This window comes from Bufo bufo, chromosome 6, assembly GCF_905171765.1.
Source record: "Bufo bufo chromosome 6, aBufBuf1.1, whole genome shotgun sequence".
NCBI lineage: Eukaryota > Metazoa > Chordata > Amphibia > Anura > Bufonidae > Bufo > Bufo bufo.
Genome location: NC_053394.1, coordinates 37457557 through 37482216, shown reverse-complemented (window position 1 = coordinate 37482216; position 24660 = coordinate 37457557). Strand labels below are relative to the sequence as shown.

Below are 24660 nucleotides of genomic sequence, written 5' to 3'. Positions count from 1 at the left end.
ACCCAGGTGACATCCATTGACACGTCGTCATCCTCACCTTCACCACCACTGACAGTTAAGATCTCGGAGTAGGCAGCAACAGCGGGGACCTCTCTCCTTGGGCTGATCTGGGTACTGTGGTCAGACCGCTGGGTGGCTGCCGTTGCTACCTCCTGTTCCTCATCCGATGTCAAGAATGGGTGCGCATCGGTAAGGTCTGGGAATGGATGGGAAAATAATTCCTCTGACTCGAGTGGAGGGGCTATGGAGGTGGTGGATTTGGGGGTGCACACAGCTAAGAGTGAGGAGGATGCAGATACAGAGGATGAGGGAGGTATAGAAGCGGAAGGGTGAGTGAGCCACTCAACCAACCCTGGTGCGTCCTTTGAAGTAATCGCACGCGCCTTCTCCAACTTCCCACTTAGGCTCCGGCCTGGTGCACCTGCCCGACCCATACCAACCCTGCGGAACCACTTGCCTCTTCCTCTGCCTGTCATTTTCAAAATGACCCTGTGCCTAATTCCCTAGAGAAAGAGCAGTATTTGTGGAAGCAGGTATATTGAAGGCCTCAATCGACATTTGGTGGAAGCAGGTATATCTAACCCCTTAATCAGTCTTTTGTGGAATCAGGTATAACACACCCCTCAATCAGTTTTTTGGGGGGTCTACAGGTATATCACACCCGTTGCAATTAGTTGTTCAAATACCGTTTGAACCTCTATATAGCTGCGGTATCGCAGCAGAACCGCACACAACTACTGAACAGTTCAAATGCACTATATAGAAAGTATGTATAGAAAATAGTATTGCGCAATACTTAGGGTGCACCCCAATGTTAAAGCTTGCTCAGGAACATTTAGGCGCAGCCAGGCTACTTCATGGACATTGGGGAAAATTACGCAAGTACTGGGTTAGTGTTAGGTAGTACTATACTTATGCTCTGTTACTATTCTGTTTATGTATGCTCAGTTACTCGTTCACTATAACTGTTCAGTAAACACAAGTGTTGTAAAAGAACCGCTGTCTGTGTCTCTGTGGCATCGTGTACCCTCTGAATCTGTGGGCCTAGCCCTCGGTCTTCTTTCATTTGGTGCTGCGAGCAGGGTACATTGATCACCATGCAGAACCCAACCGGTTCCGTGGCGGCTCCAGCCATAGCCCCCATAATCGTCCCTGCCGTGGGAGTAGCTCCGACCATGTGTTTGCTCGCAGGGACAATAGCGAATTAACTAGTGCAGTTTGATGGACAAAATATGCTGTTAGAAAACTGGGCCACACACCTTAAGACCACGCTCAGGTTGTACAACTTGACTTCGGATCTACAATCGGAGGTGGCGCTTAACACTCTGGAAGGGGATTCTAGACGCACTGTAATGTTACGTCCAGAAAGGGAAAGGGAGACATTAGATGCTATATTCTCGATTCTCGAGTCTATTTACGGAGAAACGGCCAGCATTGGCACCCTTATGTCCCACTTCTTCACTCGTTTCCAGCATGAAAATGAGTCTATTCCCCAGTTTTCCAACGCCTTTCAGGAGATCTGATCATATGTACAGAAGAGCGAGGCCAGCGGTGCTAATGTCCTTGGAAATGGAGATCAAATCCTCCGGGATCAGTTCGTCCTTGGATTGCACAGCCCGCCCTTGCGCCAGGCTCTCACGGAACGTATTCTGGTAGACACTACATTGCAGTTTCAGAAGATACAAGCTGAGGCTGTGGCCCCAGAAAAGGAAGAGGCGTATGGGTCTTACGCCATGAGGATGAAGGTTGCAGAAAGTCGAAAAGCCCCATCTGAGAAAGAGGATCTGCGAGAGGCAGTGAAGGCACTGAGTGCATCACTGGAAGGAATTCAGAGGCAATTGACGCAGTTACAAGCTCCAACGAGAGCCCCAGTTCAGTCTGATTAACGGGGAAGGGGTGCTGCCCCCAGGGGTCCCCCTCTATATCCTGCAACTCCACAGGTTGGCATGAGAGATTCTCCCATGCACTGCGCTGCGCTGGCACTACCTACAGAGGCACAGTCGTGTGGTTGTACAAGGGACCGGTTGGGGTCTGAAGAATCCGAGTCTTTAAAGGATCTGATCCAGGCCCTGCGGGCAGAATTGAGAGAACTTCTGTTGGAAGTGTCCCAGATGAAGGCCAAACCACTCCAGTCTCCGGAAATGACTCCACTGATCCGCGACGCTCCACCCAGGATGACCCAGGAGGGGGGACCCTCTATAAGAGAGCCTTGCTGTTGGGCTTGTTGGCAGTACGGTGATGTGTGCACAGAGTCCCCAGAACAAGTAGAGTTCGAGCCAACGTTAAACGGGATGGTCAGGAGTTGTAGTCTGCAAAAGAGCAACATGTCCCGTCGACGTGAAGGCGCCGCAAAGGGCCCTGGTGAAGATTGCACCCCGACAAGAACAAAGAAGGGCCGAAGAGGAGCTAGAGGACACTGAGACTCCTGACCTTGGTCGATTACCTCTGTTCCAGGACGTTCCATATTCAAGTGGGGTGGCGTCCAGGATGTCCATGGTGTTGGGAAGGACGCTGGATAATTGGTAGAGAGTCCAGAATGGCTGCCCGGACCTATGGAAAGTGAAACAATGGGTCCAGACCAGGGCCTTGGCCCTGCTGGAAGACCGGGCTCGTTTGACCGCAGAGGGCAAAAAGTTGTTGAGGCAGTGGAAAAAGCTGACCATTACCCAGGGCCCCCTGCAACGGACCATATACTTACGGTCAGAGCTACAGTACCAACAACAAATTGTCATTGTGACCAGAGGTCCCCCGGGGAGCCCATGAAAGGGACACTAGTGATCAGCGAGTAATACCTGCTGCTGCTAATCAGCCAATAAACGTGCAGGTAGGTACTGCAAGCACTGTAATGCCAGTAGCCATGTTGGCTGCTGGCATTACAGTGATTGGCTGGCTGGAACGCGTCATCAGGTGCTATATAGCACCCGATGACACGTGCTTGGATCAGTCATAGTCAGGGAGAGCAGAGCGTAGGAAGGGAAAGGCAGTTTAGAGAGCGAAATTCACAGTTATTATTCAAAGAAAGCTTTTCAAAGACCCAAAAGTCCTTTTGAAGACTACTGTGTGTGTGTCTGTGTGTTTTAGAGCAGCAATATATTTTTACCTGCGCTAAATTGATCAGTCTCAGGGACATCCGTGCTGAGGAAGGGTGAGAAATTTGCTCTTTTTACTACCAAAAGTTTTTCAAAGACCCTAAAGTCCTTTTAAGGACTACTGTGTGTGTAGTTGACAGCAGCAAGATATTTTTCTTTAATCCGTATTAGTGACATATACTGTAAATCATCCGCAGACTGTGTCTTTTTGCATAAAATCAAATAATCAGCGGCACATTTATTGTCTATAGTGTGTGTTTAATACACATCCGTGACATATACAGTACGCCATCCGAAAACTGTTTCTTTAGCGTAAATTTAAATAATCAGGGGCCAGCCCTCATCTACTGTCTCTGTAGTGTGTGCGTGTCCCTCGGTACGCAGTCCCCAGCAGCCACTATTTTTCCCTGTGTGCCGTGCCCACCTTACAGCATGTGTCCCAGAAGATCACCCGTGCCCTAACCAACGCAGTTACTGGGAAGGTCCACTTAACCACGGACACATGGACAAGTGCTGGTGGCCAGGGACGCTACATTTCCCTGACAGCACACTGGGTGAATGTTGTGGAGGCCGGGAGTGAGTTGTACCCTGGGATGGCACAGGTGCTACCCACGCCCAGGATTGCGGGTCCTACGTCTATAATGGTCTCCACCAGCAGCTATGTTACTGGCTCCAATCCCGACCCTCTCCTCCTCCGCCTCCTCCTTCACTTCCACCTCCAGCAGCAGTCAGCCATCAGTCGCTAGCTAGAAGCAGTGTAGCACTGCTGTGGGTAAGCGTCAACAGGCCGTGCTGAAGTTGATCTGTTTAGGGGACAAACAGCACACCACCGCAGAGCTTTGGCAGGGTTTAAGGGACCAGACCGGCAACCTTACATACATCCTATGCCTAGCCCACGTATTAAACTTAGTGGTTCAGCGGTTTATCAAAACCTACCCCAATTTGCCAGAGCTACTAGTGAAGGCGTGCCGCGTGGGTGCCCATTTCTGCAAGTCGTCCACAGCTTCAGCCGGCCTGTCAACGCTGCAGCAGCGCTTGCGGCTTCCAGCTCACGACTGTTGTGCGACATGAGCACACGCTGGAACTCTACGTTCCACATGTTGGCCAGGCTTTGTGAGCAGCAGAGGGCAATTGTGGAATACCAGCTGCAACATGGTCGTCGCCTTTCGAGTCAACTGCCACTATTCACAAGCGAGGAGTGGGCATTGATGTCAAACCTCTGTGAGGTTTTAAAAAACTTTGATAAATCCACACAGATGGTTAGTGGCGATAACGCTATTATCAGCGTAACCATCCCACTGCTCAAACGATCGCTGCTCACAATTAAGGACGACGCTCTGAATGTGGCAGACGAGGAAATGGGGGAGTACATTACACAGGGTGATAGCCAGACCACCCACAGTTCGTCTTCTCAGCGCAAATTGGACCATGAAGAGGAGTAGGAGGAGGAGAAGCTGGAGACAGTTGCCTCTGCTGCAGAGGGTAGTACCCATGGAACTTTAATTCCATCTGTTCAGCGTGGATGGGCAGAAGAGGAGGAGGAGAAGGAGGATGAGGAGATGGAGAGTCATCCTGATATCGACATCGACGTCTTGCCTGTTGCTACCCTGGTACACATAGCTGACTTCATGTTAGGCTGCCTTTCCCACGACCCTCACGTTATATGCATTTTAGATAACACGGATTACTGGATGTTCACCCTTCTCGACCCCCGCTACAATGAGAACTTCTCATCTCTAATTCCTGTGGTGGAGAGGATGAGTAAAATGGTGCAATACCAGAAAGTACTTGAGAGATTGCTCCAAAATTTTCCATCTGACAACGTGGCTGGGAAAGTCCATACTTCCTTAGGCAACCGAGGAAGGGAGACAAGGGGAGCACACAACAGTTCCAACAAAGGCAGGGCAACACTCTCCAAGGCATGGGACACTTTCATGACACCCCGCCAGCAACCTCACCCTGAAGCGTGGCCTAGTGGTACAAGGAGGGAAAAGTTTTGGAAGATGGCGAAGGAATACATAGCAGACCGTGTCAGCGTCCTAAATGATCCCTCAGTGCCTTACAACTACTGGGTGTGCAAGCTGGACACGTGGCACGAATTGCGCTCTACGCCTTGGAGGTGCTGGCCTGCCCTGCCGCCAGCATTTGTCTGAGCGTGTATTTAGTGCTGCTGGTGGCATTATAACAGATAAGCGTATCCGCTTGTCCACTGGCAATGCTGACAGGTTGACTCAGATAAAAATGAACAAGGCCTGGATTGCCCCTGACTTCTCAACTCCACCAGAGGAGAGCTGAGCTGAATCATGAATATAAAGGAAATTTCAATCTATCATTTATAATGTACTAATGTACTAATGTGTACATAATGTGACGAATACCACGCCTCGTGCTACGTCGAGCTCACGAGACGCAGTATGGTCACTTGTTACCAAAGCGTGACGTTACGCCCTCCAGAGGAGCAGGTAAGGTCAGCTTGGTACCGTTTACACAGACACCTCTTGTCCACGCGGGCACAAAGAGGCAACAAGCTGAGAGAGCCTTTTCACTACCGCAGTGAAAACAGCGCTGTCTCAACCCGGGTAACTGCCACCAGCTTCTTGTTTGATATAAGCCCGGACCGCTAACTGGATTATATAGGGTGAGAAACCAACCTGCGGTAGCTAATAACTAGGCTGCAACACAGACGTGAGGATTCGTGATCGAGATACAAAATAGCACAAGATTAAATTATATATTTAATCGCCTTAAGGGCACACTAGATGACACAATATACACAGAGAATATATACAGTGGTCTGAGGTTACAAATAAAGGTGATATAGGTACAACAGGGTTAAGCAGAGTAAAAGTCAGTTACCTTGTAGTTGAAAGTTCTATGATGGTGGAATAGTCCTTGGCTGCAGTCACGTGGGGCGGTGATGTCAGCAGTTTCCAGGTCTCTCCAAACACATTTGCATGATGTGACCCCCTTTCAGAAAAAGACATGCCCGGTGGCCTGACCGAGCTTGATGGCGGCTGCTTGTTAGCAGAGCTCTCGCCACCAGTACCCATCTTAGCCTCTATTTCAGCACTATCCTGATATCGGCATGAAGATCCAGCTGAAGGATTGCACACAGACTGCATCAGGGCACAGAGACGACCCAGGCCCGAGCCAAGATATGTAAAAATACCTTAATAAATCGAATTTGCAGCCGCCGGCGCGGCCCTCCAAGATGGCGCGGCCACAGGCGATCCTGCTCCTACCCAGACATCTAAGGTACGGGAGAACAAGCCTTCGGGTGATAATGATACAGCGTCTGGCGGGAAGAGGTCCGATCTTACCAGAGAATTTCTGGAGGGAGCATTGCAGAGAGCGCTAGCTCCACTGGCTGTGGACCTGGTGTCCATAAAGGCAGATGTCCACCATATCGGTGACCGCGTTGAGACGCTGGAACAAACCCAGGACGCCGTGCTCACGTTTAATTCAGCGGTGAAAGAGTCCCTTCTCTCCCACACTAGGGCAATGAATACACTCCTGCTCCAAATGGAGGACCAGGAGAATAGAAACAGGAGGAGGAATATTAGACTCAGAGGCCTACCTGAGGCTGAAGATAAGGAGGACTTGTTTCAAGTCATGGACTCCCTCTTCCGCATGCTGCTTGGCCCAGAGCAAGCAACCCATGTCACTGTTGAAAGGGTACACAGAGCCCTGAAACCAAAGCCGGCGTCCCGCGATAACCCGAGGGACATAATCTGTGGTATCCTGAGCTATAGGGACACTGAATTAATTTTACAAGCAGTGAGGAAAAAGGGAGATATAAAGCTCCAAGGAGCCAGTGTCCAGATTTACCAGGACTTAGCGGCGTCCACACTGCAAAAACGGAGATTAATGAAGCCACTTACGGACCTTCTGTGGTCATCCAAGTTCCCATACAGATGGCTCTTTCCGTTTGGGATTTTAATCACAGCAGGGAACCGCCGTATAACTGTCCGAACGCCTGAGGATCTCCAGCCGGTCTGGGAAGCGCTGCAACAACCGCCAGTCGAGATTCCCTCCTGGCTACCTGTCCTGCACATGGAGGACTTACCACCACTTCCCTAAGCGTCAAGATGGTTGAAACCGAAACCCCAGAGATCCGGGAAGAACAAGAGGGCATGGTCCCAAGGAGCTCCAGATTGAGGGTTTGCTGATAATGCCATTTTTTCCCTTTTGTCAGTTGCTGCTTCACTGTTTAGCTTGGACAGTTTTCTTTTCTCTTCTCACAAGCGTTTACCATTTCCAATGTTGGTGATGGCTAGGTGTTTTCACTGGCCCCGCTTATTTCCTTTCAAACCCGTGAGTCAGCTGCAAACTTCTAACACACTGCAAATTGATGTTAATATGCCTATTGCAATGTACTTTCTCTTTTCCTTTTCTTTATTGTCTCTACTTGCCCGGCAAAAAATATCTGCTAGGATAGTTTTTCATGCATCTTGTTCACAATTACTGAGGCTAAGAGTTGGGGTTCTGGGCTGGTCGGGATGCACATGGTATTGACATGTGCAATTATTTTACTCCCCCCAGCTCAAAATTCCATACATATCTGGAATCACCTCTAAGTTATGGTTATTGTTTTACATTGTTCAATGCCTTGTTTTGTACATCCTCGATACCTGGTTGGCTATGCGACTTTAATTCGCAAAACAACACCTGGTTAAGATGGCTCCATTAACTCTATGCTTAACCACCTTTAATGTACATGGTTGTAACAACCCTAAGAAACGCAGTAGAATTTTCCAAATTCTCAAGAAAATTAGTGCAGACATAGTACTCCTTCAGGAGACTCACTTCTCTCACTCACATGTTCCTAACCTCAGCAACTCTCCCTTTAATGTTTGGTATCATGCCACTTCTGATAGTTCTGCGGCTAGAGTGGTCAGCATAGGTTTCAAACGGGGCACCCCCTTTACACTACATTCCGAAGTGAGGGATCCTGAGGGGAGGTACCTATTATTGAAAGGGGAAATAGGCCACTTCGCTGTCACGATATGTAATTTGTACGCGCCTAATGTGAGACCGGTCAGTTGGCTAAAAGACGTACTGGGCAAAATTGGTGCATTCACTACGGGTATGCTGCTAGACTCACAAACTCAGGTTGATTCTATATAGCAGAAATTACAGGCGTATTTCACTACCAATGCAACGCCCAATATGTCCCATACAATAATTTGGGAGGCGCATAAGGCGGTAATTAGGGGGGAATTTATCGCGTTGGGATCTTATGTAAACAAGAATAGAGCGAGTAAATTGACAGACCTCCTATCTCGTATTGCTAATCTAGAATCATCACATAAACGCTCATACGCGCGTAGAGATCTTGACGAGTTAAAAGTCGCGAGACGAGAGCTACAGGAGCTGTTAAATCTTAAGGCGTCCAGGGCCTACTTGAAGGTCAAACATAAACATTATGTCCATTGGAATAGAGGTGGTAAGATAATGTCCGCGCTCATTAAAAAACGTGATGACCAAGTTTTTATCAAACACATGAGGTCACGGGAGGGACCCCTCGTAACAGACACTCAGAAAATATCAAAGGTCTTTAGGGATTATTATCATGACTTGTATAATCTTAGGCGTGAGGAACATAGCGACATACAGACAGTGCGCAAAAGGGAAATAGACAATTTCTTGGGGACATTGAATTTACCGGTCCTTAATGACACCTCTAGATCGTCGCTAATGGCCCCCGTCACCTTGGCTGAGGTGAAAAAGATCTTAACTACGACGCCGTCCAGCAAAAGCCCGGGCCCTGACGGACTCACTGTGGCTTATTATAAAAAGTTTTTCTCGGTTCTGGGTCCACAGCTAGTAAATTTCTTTAACTCCTTGCTAACTGGAACACCCCTGACTAGACAAGCTCTAGAGGCACATATAGTTGTGTTACCAAAGCCGGGCAAAGACATTGAAGTCCCATCTAGCTTCAGACCGATATCTCTGCTAAACGCAGACGTGAAACTATGGGCTAAACTTCTGGCCAATAGGCTCTCCCCTTTCCTACCAGAGATTATATCCCCTGAGCAGTCAGGCTTTGTGGGGGGCAGGGAGTGCAGAGACAGCACCTTTAGAGTCTTACAGGCCCAACAATTCGCCTTGAAAAAGGGAAAGAAGCTCGTATTCCTCAGTACCGATGCTGAAAAGGCGTTCGATAGAGTGGACTGGAACTACATGAAAGCCACACTGCTGAAATTCGGCCTTCCCTCTCAATTTGTAGAGGTGGTGCTGTCTCTGTACTCTAACCCCTCCGCAAGAGTGAAAGTTAATGGCGTTCTGTCACCCCCCTTTGAGATTTCAAACGGGACGCGTCAGGGCTGCCCGCCTTTCGCCCACACTATTTATTCTATGCTTAGAAACGTTCATACAGTCTATTAGACAAGACCCCGCTATTCAAGGGCTTATGGTGGGCAGGGATATGCATACTGTCGCCGCATTCGCGGACGACATGTTTATCTTCTTAACAAAACCTGAAGCGGTGCTACCGGCTCTCCTAAAGCAATTGGATGTTTATGGTTCCTTGTCCAACTTTAAAATCAATCTTTCCAAATGTACGGCCATAGGCATTAATATTTCCCAATCGTCCGTGGCAAAATTTGAGAGGGACTTTCCGTTGAAATGACATAACTCACATATTAAATACTTGGGTGTCAACGTAACAAAAGACCCTGGCCAACTTTTCCACCAGAATTATACACCATTGCTTTCCAGTATCAAACAACAATTAGCTGACATAAAGATCCCCTTTCTGTCTTGATTGGGGAGAAAAAATCCCAAACTAGTGGTGAGGTGAGTAGTAATGTAGGCAAGTAGGGGCTTGATCCACTGAAGGGAGTCATAAACACATGGTCTAAAATATCATCATCCTTATGCCCTTCCCCTTGCATATCCCCGTTCACTCCCACTTGTTTTGTCCCATATTTGACAATACAGGGTTTTCAAGACGATCTGGGTCTTTGGAAGGCGTTGGGCTATGTAGCAATAAGAGACATCTTGAAACAACGAATTGTCCCTCCCATTCAAGACTTGAAATTAAGTTTCCCTCATATCCCATGGTCACCCATACACTACTCACAGTTTTCGAGAGTATGCAACCAATACTTGGCGTGTACCCCTAGTAAACTCGACCCCACCTGGTATGACACGATTTTACTACAACAGGCGGGGAAAAAAGGGTCAGTTTCTAAGATATACAACAAATTACTAGATGACGCAGGCCCCTATAGACCCTGGTTCATATCCCAATGGGAAAAGGAGATGAACACCACTTTTGATGATAGCACAGTAGATAGGATTTTATGTCACTCCCATGGGTACTCCAGGTGTATTAGGATACAGGAGAATGCCTATAAACTGGTAACTAGGTGGTATAACACGCCAGTCAAACTTCATGCCTTGGACCCCTCACACTCGGATCAATGTTGGAGATGTAGGGAAACTGCAGGCACCCTATTGCATATCTGGTGGACCTGCCCCTTGATATCCCCATTCTGGGACATGATTTCCAAACATATTCTAGATATTATCTCCTCCTCGTCGCCACTTACTCCCCTGGTGGTCTTGCTAAACTTGCCCAGTGTAAAATCTATTCTTGCCAAACACTCTTTGTTGTCCTCTTTGGTAGCTGCGGCAAAACTACTGATCCCAATGTTCTGGCTTACCAATAAAACACCGGGGCTGGCAGACTGGATTAATAAAGTACAGGAGATTCGCCAGTTGGAAGAGATGTCTAGCTGGGAATCCTTGTCCCACGACAAATATCTATTGGTGTGGTCTCCATGGCTGAAGTGGCAGGCTACACGTCAAATGGACCTGACATTGCCGATGACACCCATCACTGGCGGTATCGGTTAACTAATGTTATTTCTTATGTAATACTGCAAACACGTTAAGATGGAATCGGGATGTGGCTGAAGTACCGTTAATGCATGGAACCAATTTGGGTAACTAATTGCTATGTGTAAAGCGTTTTATGTGACCTTATATGCCCTTTTTTCCTATCTGCAACCGTGAACTGTACTAGTAATTGTAATTTACCTATGAATGTAATCCTCTTGCCATCGAAACTTGCTTATGTTTTTGTGCAAAATCAACTCCTGCGAGCCAGATTATGTATCTTGAACATTCTGATTCAAACTAAGGATGTACACTTCTGTTATTACTTTATTGTCTGATGTGCACTAGATTATTGATTTTCCAGTGATGATAATCTTAAATAAAGATTTGTTAAAGAAAAAGACACGCCCGCTTGCTTGCACAAGCCTTTTAACCTGTAGCCAGCGTCTCCCCTCCCAGCCTCTGGGAGTGGTCCCCCCTCCCTGCTGTTCCTGGCAGCTCAAGGACCTACAAAACCCTTTAGGGTTCATAGCTCCAGGCCAGAAGGTCACACAGAGATGGTCCTGGGACCAACGGATCCGCCTGGGTTCCGGCTATAAGTAGAGTCCAAACATGGCACCATTATTTGGTTTCTGTGGGGAGATAGGGATATCTTCCTTCCCTGGCACCCCACCCTCAAACAAAGACCATGGGCATGTTCATCGTGACCACCGGGACACAAATATGTATTTGGTTTGCGCCTTCGATGGCCGTGCAATTCATAATTCCTTATGAAATGTAGGTGCCAACATGTCTGGGAGGTATCATTGATCCTGGCAAAGGCTGATGCCTCATGCTGGGGTTTTTCCTGCAGGATCCGTGCTGTCTGACTGGAGGTGTGAAATGTAACCAAATGTGGCCTGCTAGGAGTTTTCTGCTATTTGGCTGTGGCTTTGAAGCAGGGCCCCCTGTGGAGCTTGATTTCCTCTGCCATCTTTCAGCAAATGGTGGGTGTGAGGACATGGCTGACAGTAAATATTAATCCATATTCCTCACACCTCCCCCTTTTAGAGGGCGCCAGGGGGCAGCACATTCCTGTGTTTCCCTGTGCGCCCATCCGCACCCTCTCCTTGCCGGGATAGCCCATCAGCGTTCCCGTGGTCATGGCCCTTCTTGTGGCGAATAGTCAAGTGATACTGCTGGAGAGCTAGGCTCCAGCGTAGCAGCCTTCCATTCATCCCGGATATGGTGTTTTACCAGCTGAGGGGGTTGTGGTCGGTCTCCACAGTGAAGCAGTGCCAGTATAAATACGGCTGCAACCGTTGCAGTGCCCAGACAATGGCCAGGCACTCCTTCTCCATTGAGGAGTATGCCACCTCCCTCGGCAGGAGCTTCTGACTCAGGTACAGAATGGGGTGTTCCTGGCCCGTAGTGTCGACCTGGCTGAGTACGGCACCGAGGACAAAATCACTAGCGTCGGTCTGTACTATAAATGGCCGCGTGAAGTCGGCTGCCTGTAGTACAGGGAAGCTCGAGAGGGCAACCTTGAGCGCCTGGAAGGCCGTCTCACAGTCGTTTGTCCAATCGACTGCGGAGGGCAGCTTCTTCTTGGTGAGGTCCGTCCAGGGCTTCGACAGGCTAATAACAGACAAACCTCCTATAGTACTCGGCGGTGCCCAGGAAGGACATCACCTGTTTTTTGGTCCCGATGGTGGGCCAGGATGCGATAGCATCCACTTTCCTGGGCTTTGGCTTCAGGGTTCCCCTGAGTACCCGGTGCCCCAGGTAGTGGACCTCGCTCATGCCCAACTGCCACTTTTCCAGCTTGATGTTCAAGCCTGCCTGGTGGATCCGCCCTAGCACCTGCGTCAGGTGCTGTAGGTGATCCTCCCATGTAGTACTGAAGATGGCAATGTCATCCAGGTACACTGCCGCGTACTCTTCAAGTCCCTTACCAGCGTGTGGACAATCTGCTGAAAAGTGGCAGGGGCATTCTTTATGCCGAACGGCATCACCGTGGATTCGTACAATTCAAAGGCGGTGATAAAGGCAGAGTGTTCCACGGGTCAGGGGAATCTGCCAGTACCCCTGCCTCAGATCCATGATGGTCAGGTACTGGGCCCCGGCCAACTGATCAAGCAGGTCATAAATGCGTGGCATAGGGTACGCATCGGTGACCGAGACAGCGTTGAGTCCCCTGTAGTCCACGCAGAACCGGGTAGTCCGGTCCTTCTTTGGGACGAGGACCACAGACGAGGCCCAAGCGCTGTTCATGCCTGGATGACCCGCAGCTTCAGCATCTCGTCACTCTCCTGGCGCATGTGCTGCTGCACCTCCAAGGAAACCCGATATGCTGAACGCCAGATTGGGGGGTGATCCCTATTGTCCACGTGATGGACAGCCAACTCTGTCCTTCCGGGCTTGTTGCTGAACAACTCCTGGAAGGGGTGAAGGGTGACCATTGGTCCTTCAAGAGCTGTTGGCCCACATCCACATCCTTGATGGACCCACCCGCCGTCGCCTGGGCGAGCATGTCCCCCTCATCTGGAAGGTTGCAGACAGGGAGGGCACATGCCTCCCTGTCATGATACGCCTTCATCATGTTCACAAGGAAGGCTTTACGCCTTCCCCGGGCGTAGTCCAGGGTGACCATGTACGTCACAGCGTTGAGGCGCTGATGCACGAGGTATTTGCCTTGCCAGGCCGCATGAAGCTTGTCCTGAGGTACGGGGACCAGTACCAATAACTTTTGACCCACCTGGTAGGTCCTCTCACAAGTGTTTTATCATACCATCGCTTCTGGTCGGCCTGGTCCCGCTCCATATTATCATGCACTAGCTGCAACAAGGCCTGCCTCTTGTTTCGGAATCGCATGACATACTCGATGACTGACACTCCAGGGGTGGCTACATCTCCCTTCCGGGCCTCTTTAACCAGAACCAGGGGCCTCCGCACAGGTCGCCCGTACAGGAGCTCGAAGGGGGAGAACCCTGTGGAGGCCTGTGGGACCTCTCGGTAGGCAAACAGCAGATGTGGGAGGTACTGCTCCCAGTCACGCCCGTGGGAGTCGACCAACATCTTAAGCATCTGCTTTAAAGGGAGTCTGTCACCACTATATGACCATATACAGCACTTACATGGCGCTGTAGCACACCTATACATGATTCTAATGGTACCTTTGTTATTTTCTTTAGACATCCAGAAGCAGGAAAAACAACGTTTATTTCATATGCAAATGAGCACTCGCAAGTGCCCAGGGGCGGTGTTCCGTGTGTAGGTGCCTAGGCTGCTCTGCCTTTTTAACCGTTACTCCTCCCCCGGCCTTTTCCTTTGCCCACCCTTTTTCTCCCTTGTATCATCGCTAGGTCCAGCCGAGATCCCGCTGTGCGCACTGCTTCGCCGGGTCGGGGCATGCACACTGCAATGCCCATTTTGGGTACGGTATCAATTCAACTAGTGCGCATGCGCCGGCCGGCGAAGCAGTGCTCAGGCGCGGGATCTCGGCCGGACCTAGGGATGATACAAGGGAATAGGAGGGCGGGCAAAGGAAGAGGCTGGGGGAGGAGTAGTGGTTAAAGAGGCAGAGCAGCCTGGGCACCTACACACGGAACACCGCCCCTGGGTACTTGTGAGGGCTCATTTGCATATGAAATAAACATTGTTTTTCCTGCTTCTGGATGTCTAAAGAAAATAACAAAGGTACCATTAGAATCATGTATAGGTGTGCTACAGCGCCATGTAAGTGCTGTATATGGTCATATAGTGGTAACAGACTCCCTTTAAGGTGCCATTAAACCGTTCGCACAGGCCGTTGGTCTGTGGGTGGTATGGGCTGGTCACCAGATGTTGCACCTGTGTTTGCCTGAAGAGGGACTCCATCAATTGCGACATGAACTGGGTCCCCCGGTCAGTAAGCATTTCCTGGGAAAAGCTTACTCTGGAGAAAATCTCCAGCAAGGCGGTGGCCACATTGTCGGCCCGAATGGATGACAAGGCTACCGCCTCCAGGTACCGGGTGGTGTAGTCTACTACCGTCAATATGAAGCATTTCCCGGAGCTGCTGGAAAAGGACAGCAGTCAATTCAGATCCACAGCCACCCTCCTGAAAGGCTCTTCAATTATGGGCAGCATTACCAGTGGGGCTTTGGGGCGCCGCCCCGCCTTCCGCACCTGCTGGTAGGTGTCACATGAACGGCAGTAGGCAACCACATCGGCCCCCATCTTTGGCCAGTAGAAACGTTGGTCTAATCTGGCCTTTGTCTTAGCCAGCCATCGGAATCTCATACGCAACCCGCAACAACTTCCGTCCTGAACTGATAGGGTACCACTAGCTGTCGGTCGCTAGGCCACGCCTCCGGTGAGCTCTGCTGGACTGTGACCCGGTACAGCCGTCCTTGGTCCCAGACCATCCGCTCGAGGTCTGAGTCCGAGGGGGGCTGTTCCGCTTGCTCCTTGAGAGCGTTCAGGCTGGCGTCAGCCACTAACGCGTCCTGAAACTCCTGACTGGACGTGGCCAGAATAGACGAAACTGCCCGGGACCTGTCTCCTGGCCTCCATCTGACTCAGCAGCCACTTGGTCAGAAGGGGGAAAGCCATCAGACCTCTGAGGGGCCCCTAGGGCCCCAGCACTCCCACTGCGCGTTACAGCAGCTATGGACGCTGCCACCACTGGTAGTGCCTGCTTCCAGACGGACTAACCTAGCCCTCTGACATCCCAGTGGTGGAGGAATCCTGCACTGAGGCTTCACCTTGCAGCCCTACTTCTCCTGGGACAGCCCTAACCTCATTTGCATCCTCCTCCCCCGCAGCTGTCTGCCCCCTGCTTGTCCCCTCAGTCACCACACCGGAGGACAACAGGTTCCAGCAGGCTTGCTGGCCACACCCTGGGGCTTCAGCACAGCTGGCAGGAATGACCCCCTCCCCACTGAGGGGAGAGGTACACATTACATCCCCCCTCCCCACATCCCCATCAACAGGCATGTTATGAACATTTACAGTATCATCAGGGGGGGACATTACATCACATTCTGGGGAATCGTACCTCGGGGTGTCAGCGGCCACGTACTTAGACACAAGCCACCCCAGCTCCGCCCCCAGCAAAACACTGGCGGGGGTATTTGCGGATACCCCCACCTCCCTTACTCCTCGACTGGCGCCCCAATCCAAATAGACCTTAGCGACGGGCAGCGACAGTTCTAGTCCTCCAATCCCGGAGACAGTAAGGGATCTCCTGAGCAATAAATTATGCCACGGCCTAGCCCAGGGTGAACGGTTGCAAATTGTCAAGGGACCTCCCACCACCCCCACCCACACACAACACAGTGGATGGTTTCCGGGTCAGCGACTGGGACGGGTCCCTTTGGGCGCTGGGGACACATGGCGTTGAAGTGTCCTGGCTACTTACACAGGTGGCACAGTCGGGGTTCCCCCACTGACGTGGAAAGCGTAGCAGGGGCTGGTGCAGCATGCAACTTACCCCCTTTCCAGTGTTGTTGGTGTATTCATCGGCCAGGGCTGCTGTTGCGAAGGCCCCCTTTGGCTTCCGGTCGCTGAGGTACTGCTGTAGGTCCTCCGGGCAATTCCACAAGAACTGCTCTGTGGCGTTGAGCAAATTCAGCTGCTGGACGGTGGTGAGCTCCAATACTGTGGTTCATTGGTCGACCACTCTCAGCAAGGCACGCATGTGATCGGCCCAGCTTTGGGTATAACCCCACTGCAAATTCCTGAGCTTTCTCCGGTACGACAGGGGTTAACTTGTACTGCCGGACCAGAGCCTGTTTGATGTCCTCATAGCTCAGGATGGTCTTGCTGGGCAGGTACTTGAAGATTTCAAGGGCTTTTCCCCTGAGCTGTGGTGTGAGGAATCTGACCCACTGGTCCTCTGGCAGCTGGTACTGATGGCAGGCCGTCTCAAATGCCAACAATAAAATGTCCCAGTCCCCATCTTTGTCCAGCAGGGGAAAGTCCTCCGCCCGCAGTTTGGGAATCCGGATCTCTGGAGACTCAGATAGGGCTGGAGAGGGCTGCTGGAATTGGAGCTTCAGCTGGAGTATTTGTAGCTGGTGCTCACGCTCTGCATGCTCGCGACCTTCTCGTTCTGCAGCCTCTGTTCGTTCGCGATGTTCTGCAGCTGCCATAAGGATCTCGTAGGAAGCCTAGTCTTCGGCCTGGAGTCAGTCTAGGGCAGCCTGTAGGAGACCAGCCGAACCGGCCTGGCTGGGAAGATGGGCAGGTGGAGTGAGGTCCACTGGGGACCTCACCTCCGGCAACTGGCTCCTTGGGGAGCTTTGGCTGTGCTACCCCTCACATGGAAGAAAGTCGCCTTCCACCTCCTCTCGACCCCCTATCTGGACTGCGTCCTCCTCGCCATCATTCATAGCCTCAGCCATCTCCTTAGCCTTGCTTCTTGTGTAACTGGCCATCATTGCCACGGATGGTCACTGATATGGACTGCAAACTGATGCACACACACCTTATTGTATTTGCACTCAGACTGTCTAGTGTTGAGCTGATCTTAAGACTCCAGCGGCAAAAGCTTCTGTTGGTCGTCTTTAATGTCTGGGAGTATGGGTCTCACACTCACACACACTATTATCTCGATTCCACTTTGCTGCCACCAATATGTGACGAATATCACACCTCGTGCCCGCTTGACATCACCTACATCTAGCTCACGAGACGCAGTATGGTCACTTGTTACCAAAGCGTGATGTTACGCCCTCCAGAGGAGCAGGTAAGGTCAGCTTGATACAGTTTACAAAGCTGAGAGAGCCTTTTCACTGCCGCAGTGAAAACAGCGCTGTCTCAGCCCGGGTAACTGCCACCAGTTTCTCGTTTGATATAAGCCTGGTCCGCTAACGGGATTATATAGGGTAAGAAACAAACCCGTCTGTATCAGTCTGTAAAAGTGGCATACAACTCGGACAACATGGTTCCCAGCAGCGACCTTGGAGTCCAAGATACATCCAGACATCGTCCCCATGCTGTTCCCGATCCATTTCGGTGGTGTTTGTCACTTTCTGACTTTTTCCAATGGACCAGGCACCCTCCCCTCTTCAGAGCAGGGGGTGCCTGGTTGTCTCCCATTGACTTCCGTTATACTCGGGTGCTCGGCCGAGCGCACGAATATCGCGATGTGTTCGGCCCGAACACCCGAATACTTTAGTGCTCGATTATCACTAATTATCACCATTAGGACTAAACTCTGACATGGAATTGTTTGGGTTCCTTTGAAGAAGGGATTGGGCCCAAAGCTGATGGGACATCAAGGTCCGGCTATTCTATACCAGCACCTTGATCTCCCCTTGGAATAAATACTGTAACCATAAAAATAACCAACTTTTATGGTGGATGGAATTATGCAGAGTAATAAAGTTTGTTACATATTTCCTGGATGGAATAATTTCTCCTATATGAGATACAGTATAGATATAAGATAAGAGAGCTGATGAAGTTCATCTTGAGTCGTTTTTTTTTACCCTTTTTTATCATTATTTTTATTTTTAATTTTTGGTAATCCAAATATGGACTAGCACATTCAATAATTCATAATGCAAATATTTCTAAATAAAACGCATCAAAACCCCCAAAAAACGCATAGAAACCGCAGGGATCAGAATAGGTAATGTATAGTATATGGAAACATGTGAGTGTGTAGATGAATGAGGAAGCTGTATATATGTAACAAGGAGATATAAGATCATGGCAACAAAAGAGACAGTATAATTCCAACAAGAATCCTATATGAAATGGTTCCATATACGGGTTTTACCCACAACTTAATCGTGGATCAATCCGATCCAGCTTTGTAATCACTCCACAGAGCGATAATGGATTATAAATAGATGACATCGCTACATCTGCAAATGTAAGCCACTGAAGGAGCTAGTGCTACGAAACTCGTTTGGTATCCACAGGAAATATAACTCTATCTATATACACAGTCCGGACCCTAGGTGTATATAGTACTGCTTATCCTGGAGCGAACTCGCTGCTGCTGATGTGTCCAAGCTGAAGGAGGAAGTAGCGCGCTACAGCCAAATACAAACTAAGGCCTAGTTCACACGACCGTTTTTTTTGCGAGTGTACGGGCCGTTTTTTTGTGTTCCGTATACGGTCCGTATACGGAACCATTCATTTCAATGGTTCCGCAAAAAAAACGGAATGTACTCCGTATGCATTCCGTTTCCGTATTTCCGTTTTTCCGTTCCGTTGAAAGATAGAACATGTCCTATTATTGCCCGCAAATCACGTTCCGTGGCTCTATTCAAGTCAATGGGTCCGCAAAAAAAACGGAACACATACGGAAATGCATCCGTATGTCTTCCGTATCCATTCCGTTTTTTGCGGAACCATCTATTGAAAATGTTATGCCCAGCCCAATTTTTTCTATGTAATTACTGCATACTGTATATGCCATACGGAAAAACGGAACGGAAAAACGGAACAGAAACGGAAACACAACGGAAACAAAAAACGGAACAACGGATCCGTGAAAAACGGACCGCAAAAAACTATAAAAGCCATACGTTCGTGTGAACTAGGCCTAACTGTTTGATGACTCGAAACATACAAGCTTGCTACTACAGGAACCTCCATAAAGATAAAATCATCCAGCGCTGAAGCAGAAGAAGGAGGGGTAAGTGCACAACCCCACATACCTCGGGACTGAAAAGCTTGCTCCAAGTAAGTGAATGACATTCCAAGCAATGCTGGTGATATGAATCCACACTAAAATAGGATGTTAAGACTGAGCTTGCTGGTCATGTTGAGCTTTGGTAAAGCCACATTCACATGTCAGTGTTTTGGTCAGTGATTTCCATCAGTGATTGTGAGCCAAAACCAGGATTGGAGCCTCCACAGACAAAAGGTATAAGGGAACGATCTGCATCTGTTCTGTGTTTAGAGCCGTGCCTGGTTTTAGCTCACTGATGTTAATCACTGACTAAAACACTGACGTGTGAATGAGGCATAACACTGCTCCGCTCCTTACTGTACATTGTGGAGGCTCTTGTATCAGGCAAGACGCGCGCGCTTGGCTTGCTGAGAAATACCAGCCAGCGCGTGCTTGCTGATAATCACTAGTCAGCCTTCCTACTTCTTTATTGTGGAGTGAATTGTTTTGTTTTCTCAGAGTGAGGACTATGGATTGATTGCAATGCTCATAGATATTTTTATGGACTGATCATGATTTTTGGTTTATGATACCTCCGTTACTGGACTATATTTCCATATATACAGGCTGCTCACAACTAAATATTATATATATGAAATGTGGTATGAAATCGCTGTCATGAATCCATAATGTATATGAAATTTTAGATATTTGAACTGGTATATATTGTAAGCTATTTAGTGGGAGTGTACCATATGACATTGCCCTGCATGGTTTGTTACCAGCGACCTCAAATATCCCTTTAAACAATCATGCATTGCAATTGATAGTGGAATCATGTACTGTTATCTCATATTTCTATAATTCTTGGGATTGTATATAAAAAAAATTGGGGAGTGTTTTTATCTATTATTTTCTATATAATTTGTTTTTATTTAATTTTATTAATAAACAATTCAATCCTATATGCAAAACCAGAAGGAGGAGTGCACACCTTGTTTTTGTACACTTTTTGCAGTTGTTTCTTGCTGGGACTTGGTGGCCCATTAAGGTAGTGAACCCCCACTATCCATTAAGTCCAGGTTGAGAGCCCCTGCACTTTACCAAAAGTGGTACTGTACCTATAAAAAAAGATTAGACCCTCTTTCTTTATCCAGACACCCCCTATAAAAATCTGGCAGATTCCTCAGCACACACAAGCTGCCGTTTATGGTTGACTGTCCCCAATATAAAGACAGTGAAAGAGATAAAAGGGGAAAACAAATCTTACTTCAAGATCTGGGGGCTGACGAACACTAAGATGTCATGAACGAGTTTAAAGAAAGCCGATTGTAGGAGGATCTTTGCATTTGCTTTAATCAAGGTCTTATATAGCCAGGATTTGGGGAAATCTTTAGATGTTCCAGATACAGACTCTTTCTTCTTTTTTTTCTAGAAAGGGACAAAGAAAAATTCAGATAATGAAGCAGGAAATAAAAGTTAAAAGGATTTTTTTCTAGAAAGGGACAAAGAAAAATTCAGATAATGAAGCAGGAAATAAAAGTTAAAAGGAGGTTGATATGGTGGGTGAGGGTTTTGAGGAATGTACTGCTTCCATAGTTATGCATAGTTGCCAACAGTCCCTATTTTGCAGGGAATGTTTCTAATTTTTAGAGACAGTCCTGGGAAATTCAGGCTTTCCCTGGTCAAAAATGGGTGGGGCTTGAATAGATCCTGTCCATAAGTGGAAAGTCCTGCCAGGTTTGTGGGTATTCCTGGTGGCAGGGCTTAAAGAGGACCTTTCACTAAAATAAAAAATCTAAACTAAGCATACAGACATGGAGAGCGGCGCCCAGGGATCCCCCTGCACTTACTATTATCCCTGGGCGCCGCTCCGTTCTCCAGGTATAGGCTCCGGTATCTTCATATGTTCGGCTCAATTGGGTGGAGCCTGCCGGCGTTTCCTTCTCCCAGGCTGTAGCACTGGCCAATCGCAGCGCTCAGCTCATAGCCTGAGAGTTTTTTTTTTTTTTCTCTCAGGCTATAAGCTGAGCGCTGTGATTGGCCAGCGCTACAGCCTGGGAGAAGGAGACGCCGGCAGGCTCCACCCAGTTGAGCCGAACATAAGAAGATACCGGAGCCTATACCGGGAGAACGGAGCGGCGCCCAGGGATAATAGTAAGTGCAGGGAGATCCCTGGGTGCCGCTCTCCATGTCTGTATGCTTAGTTTAGATTTTTTATTCTAGTGAAAGGTCCTCTTTAAATGACCCAAATATTTCAACAAGAATGCTGGTTAATATGGTTCTATGATGGATGGGTATAGTTGTAGTACATAGATCCCAATGAACATGAACACCTCTATAGACAAACAGTAGCCCACACAACGGAGTATGTCTAGGATCTTACCTCGACCAGTACTTCCTGGCTGTGCACCTTGCTCAGCCCGTTCATTTCAATAGCTCCGTCCTGCTGTTTCCTCTTATTCCTACGTTTCTCCAGAGCTTTCCTTGCTTTCGCCACTTCCACCTTCCTCGCTTTGTCGAATGCTTCATAGTTGTGTTGGGTCTGATTTTCTTTGCTCAGTTCCCAGAGATCTTCCATGACTAAAGGTCTCCTGAACCCTTTAACAACTATGCTGCACGAAACAAAGTGTTAACGGTTAAAGTGTGAGATATAACAATGGAGACCACTCAAGTTGACATTAAATGGTGTGTGTACTTTTCAAGCCATTATGATTCCTCCAGCCCGTCTATAAGAAAAAGAATGAAGCAATTTTTCATGTAATATTGTTTAACCCCTTAAAGGGGTTGTGTAAGAATGGGGGGGCGTTGGAACATATGATAAAGCCTGACCCGGGTTTCGCTCCTGCTTCGAAACCCAGGTCGGGCTTTATCATATGTTCTATGTGATGTTCAAGATTACGATCTTGTAAGTATAATAAAGAAGTGTGAATTATTTTACATGCGGGTCTGTGCTATGTTGATACTCTCTTTGAAGGCGTGAGAAGCATACCCTCTACCGCTCGTTGGTTCAAGAGACTAAGAAGCTGCGAAGGAGGAAGGATAAGGAGGAGATTGGAAGAAGCAGCATAAAAAGAACCAGTGACTTTTGTGTTACCCCTAAGCTTTCCTTTATTGCAGCGCGGACCCTAACCCCTTTTTATACGTTTTGGGAAGCAGGTAAGTAAACTACCCTTTACAGGCAAAAAGCCCTCCATTTTTGCACAACCCATTTAAAGATTAAGCCTATTTTGGCCTTTGGGACACAGTCCCATTTTTCAAATCTGACAGGTGTCTGTCACGGAAGGGGAGAGCGTGCACAGCCCTGAGCTCTACCCACACCTCTGTCCCTGCCTACTTGCACAGTCCGCCCTATGCGACGGTATACAACTGGACGACGTTCCCTAAACTGAGTACGTGCTGGGCCTTAAAGGGAACAATGAAACAGGAGAAAATAATAAACAAAGTGACAGGTAGGCACAGAGGGGTAAATACACCAATAATGCAAGTATAAGCAGCGGTCAAAATACAGGACAACAAATACATAAAAGAGTAAGCAAGGTCAAAACAAGCAGAGGTCAACACCAGGAGGTAATGTCTGTACAAAGAAATAACCAAATCACAACAAAGACAAGCCGAGGTCCGAATGTTAGGAGGTCACGTCAAAACAGAGGAAACAAAAGCGAGGTCAAGGTACAATGCAATTCAATACAGAGAACTTGGTAAATGAAAAGACCTAATTCAGAGGCAACCTGTGGCCAGCAGGCTGCCTGTTTAAATAGGCCTGGCTGGTAAGTCAGATGACGTGGCCAGCGTCACATGACTCACAGCAGCCAAACTCAGCCAAGCACCTATCATCATTATCGGCGCTCGGCTCTCCTGCAGCTCGCCTGCTGCCATGGAGATGAGGTCGCAGGCTATGTCCTTGCCACTCTCCTTGCGCAGGGTGATGGCGGTGCTTATGTTATTATGTGATTATGTTAGTAGGAAATTTTGGCCAATATATTTCTTGTTTATAACAAAAAAATTATAAAATTTTACTGCATTCAAGATAAATAGTGATACCTCAAAAATAGTTAATCATTAATATGTACCATACATCCACTTAATGTTGGCATCGTTTTTTAATCATACTTTGAGAGGTGAGAGGTTAAAAGGCTTAGAAATTTAGCAGCAATTTTATACATTTTCAAGAAAATTTCCTAATCCTGTTTTTTCAGGGACCAATTCAGTTCTGAAGTGGTTCTGAGAGGCCTGCATATAAGAACCCCCCGCTCTGCCCCCATACATCGCCCTATTTTAGAAAAATGCACTTCTCAAAGTATTCAATAAAATTAATGCAAAATGGAGGTGAAATGCAAACATTTTTTGGTAGATTTTAATCCATTTTTGGAACACAGCAGGTGATAAAATAGAACTAACCCCCAACATTTATTATCCCTATTCTTCAGTTTTTATTAATTATTAAAGTGATACTTGCCATGCCATACGTTTATAACATGGTGTGGGAAAAACTAAATTCCTACCTTTATGGTTATACAACACTTACAGATCTATGTATCTCCATGGTAACAGACTACAAATAAACTCTGCGTAGTCTGGTCCCATAGTTGTGTGTTACTCTCATGTGCCCTCTCCTACAGTACAGAGGTTAGAAATAAGAGAGCAGATGACATGGAGTAACACATGTCTACATGATCAGACTACACAGAGTTTGCTTGCGGCCTGTTACCATGCAGTCACATATGTCTGCATAGGAGGTGAATACACAAAAGAGACTATTTGGAAAGTTTTTGTCCCACTGGTCTGTCCGATCATGCAAGAAATGGGCGTAGAATCATGCAGAAAACCTACCTGTCATACCAGCTGAAGGTGACTCTGCTGAAAAACGATGCTGTTAATTCAGGATTCTAAAAATGATATAAAAATATAAAGGGAGTTAGTAGAAAAAAAAATATTATATTTATTGTAAGCCAAAAACATCTAAAAAAATATGAATATTCTGCCCTATTGTCCTAGTTTATAAACTTAAATCACGTCCTGTGGCCAAAGCTCCTTAGCTGTTCATGCGCTGATGACAATGGTCATGTAACTGCTGAACGTTATGTCCCCTGAAGCTGTACTGTCTACATTTGACTAAGACGCATATGGAGA

The 24660-nt window shown here is 48.0% G+C and overlaps 1 protein-coding gene across 1 annotated transcript in view; it reads right to left on the bottom strand.

Annotated features, from left to right (window-relative positions):
* LOC121003106 (canalicular multispecific organic anion transporter 1-like) overlaps positions 1 to 24660 on the bottom strand; it is a 198950-nt gene that overhangs the window by 151751 nt on the left and 22539 nt on the right. Inside the window, exons 6-8 of the mRNA XM_040434685.1 lie at positions 24361 to 24416; positions 21914 to 22142; positions 20798 to 20958 (exon numbers count right to left, since the gene is read on the bottom strand). Of these exons, the coding sequence (XP_040290619.1) occupies positions 20798 to 20958; positions 21914 to 22142; positions 24361 to 24416 (446 nt within the window). The remainder of the gene's footprint in view (positions 1 to 20797; positions 20959 to 21913; positions 22143 to 24360; positions 24417 to 24660) is intronic.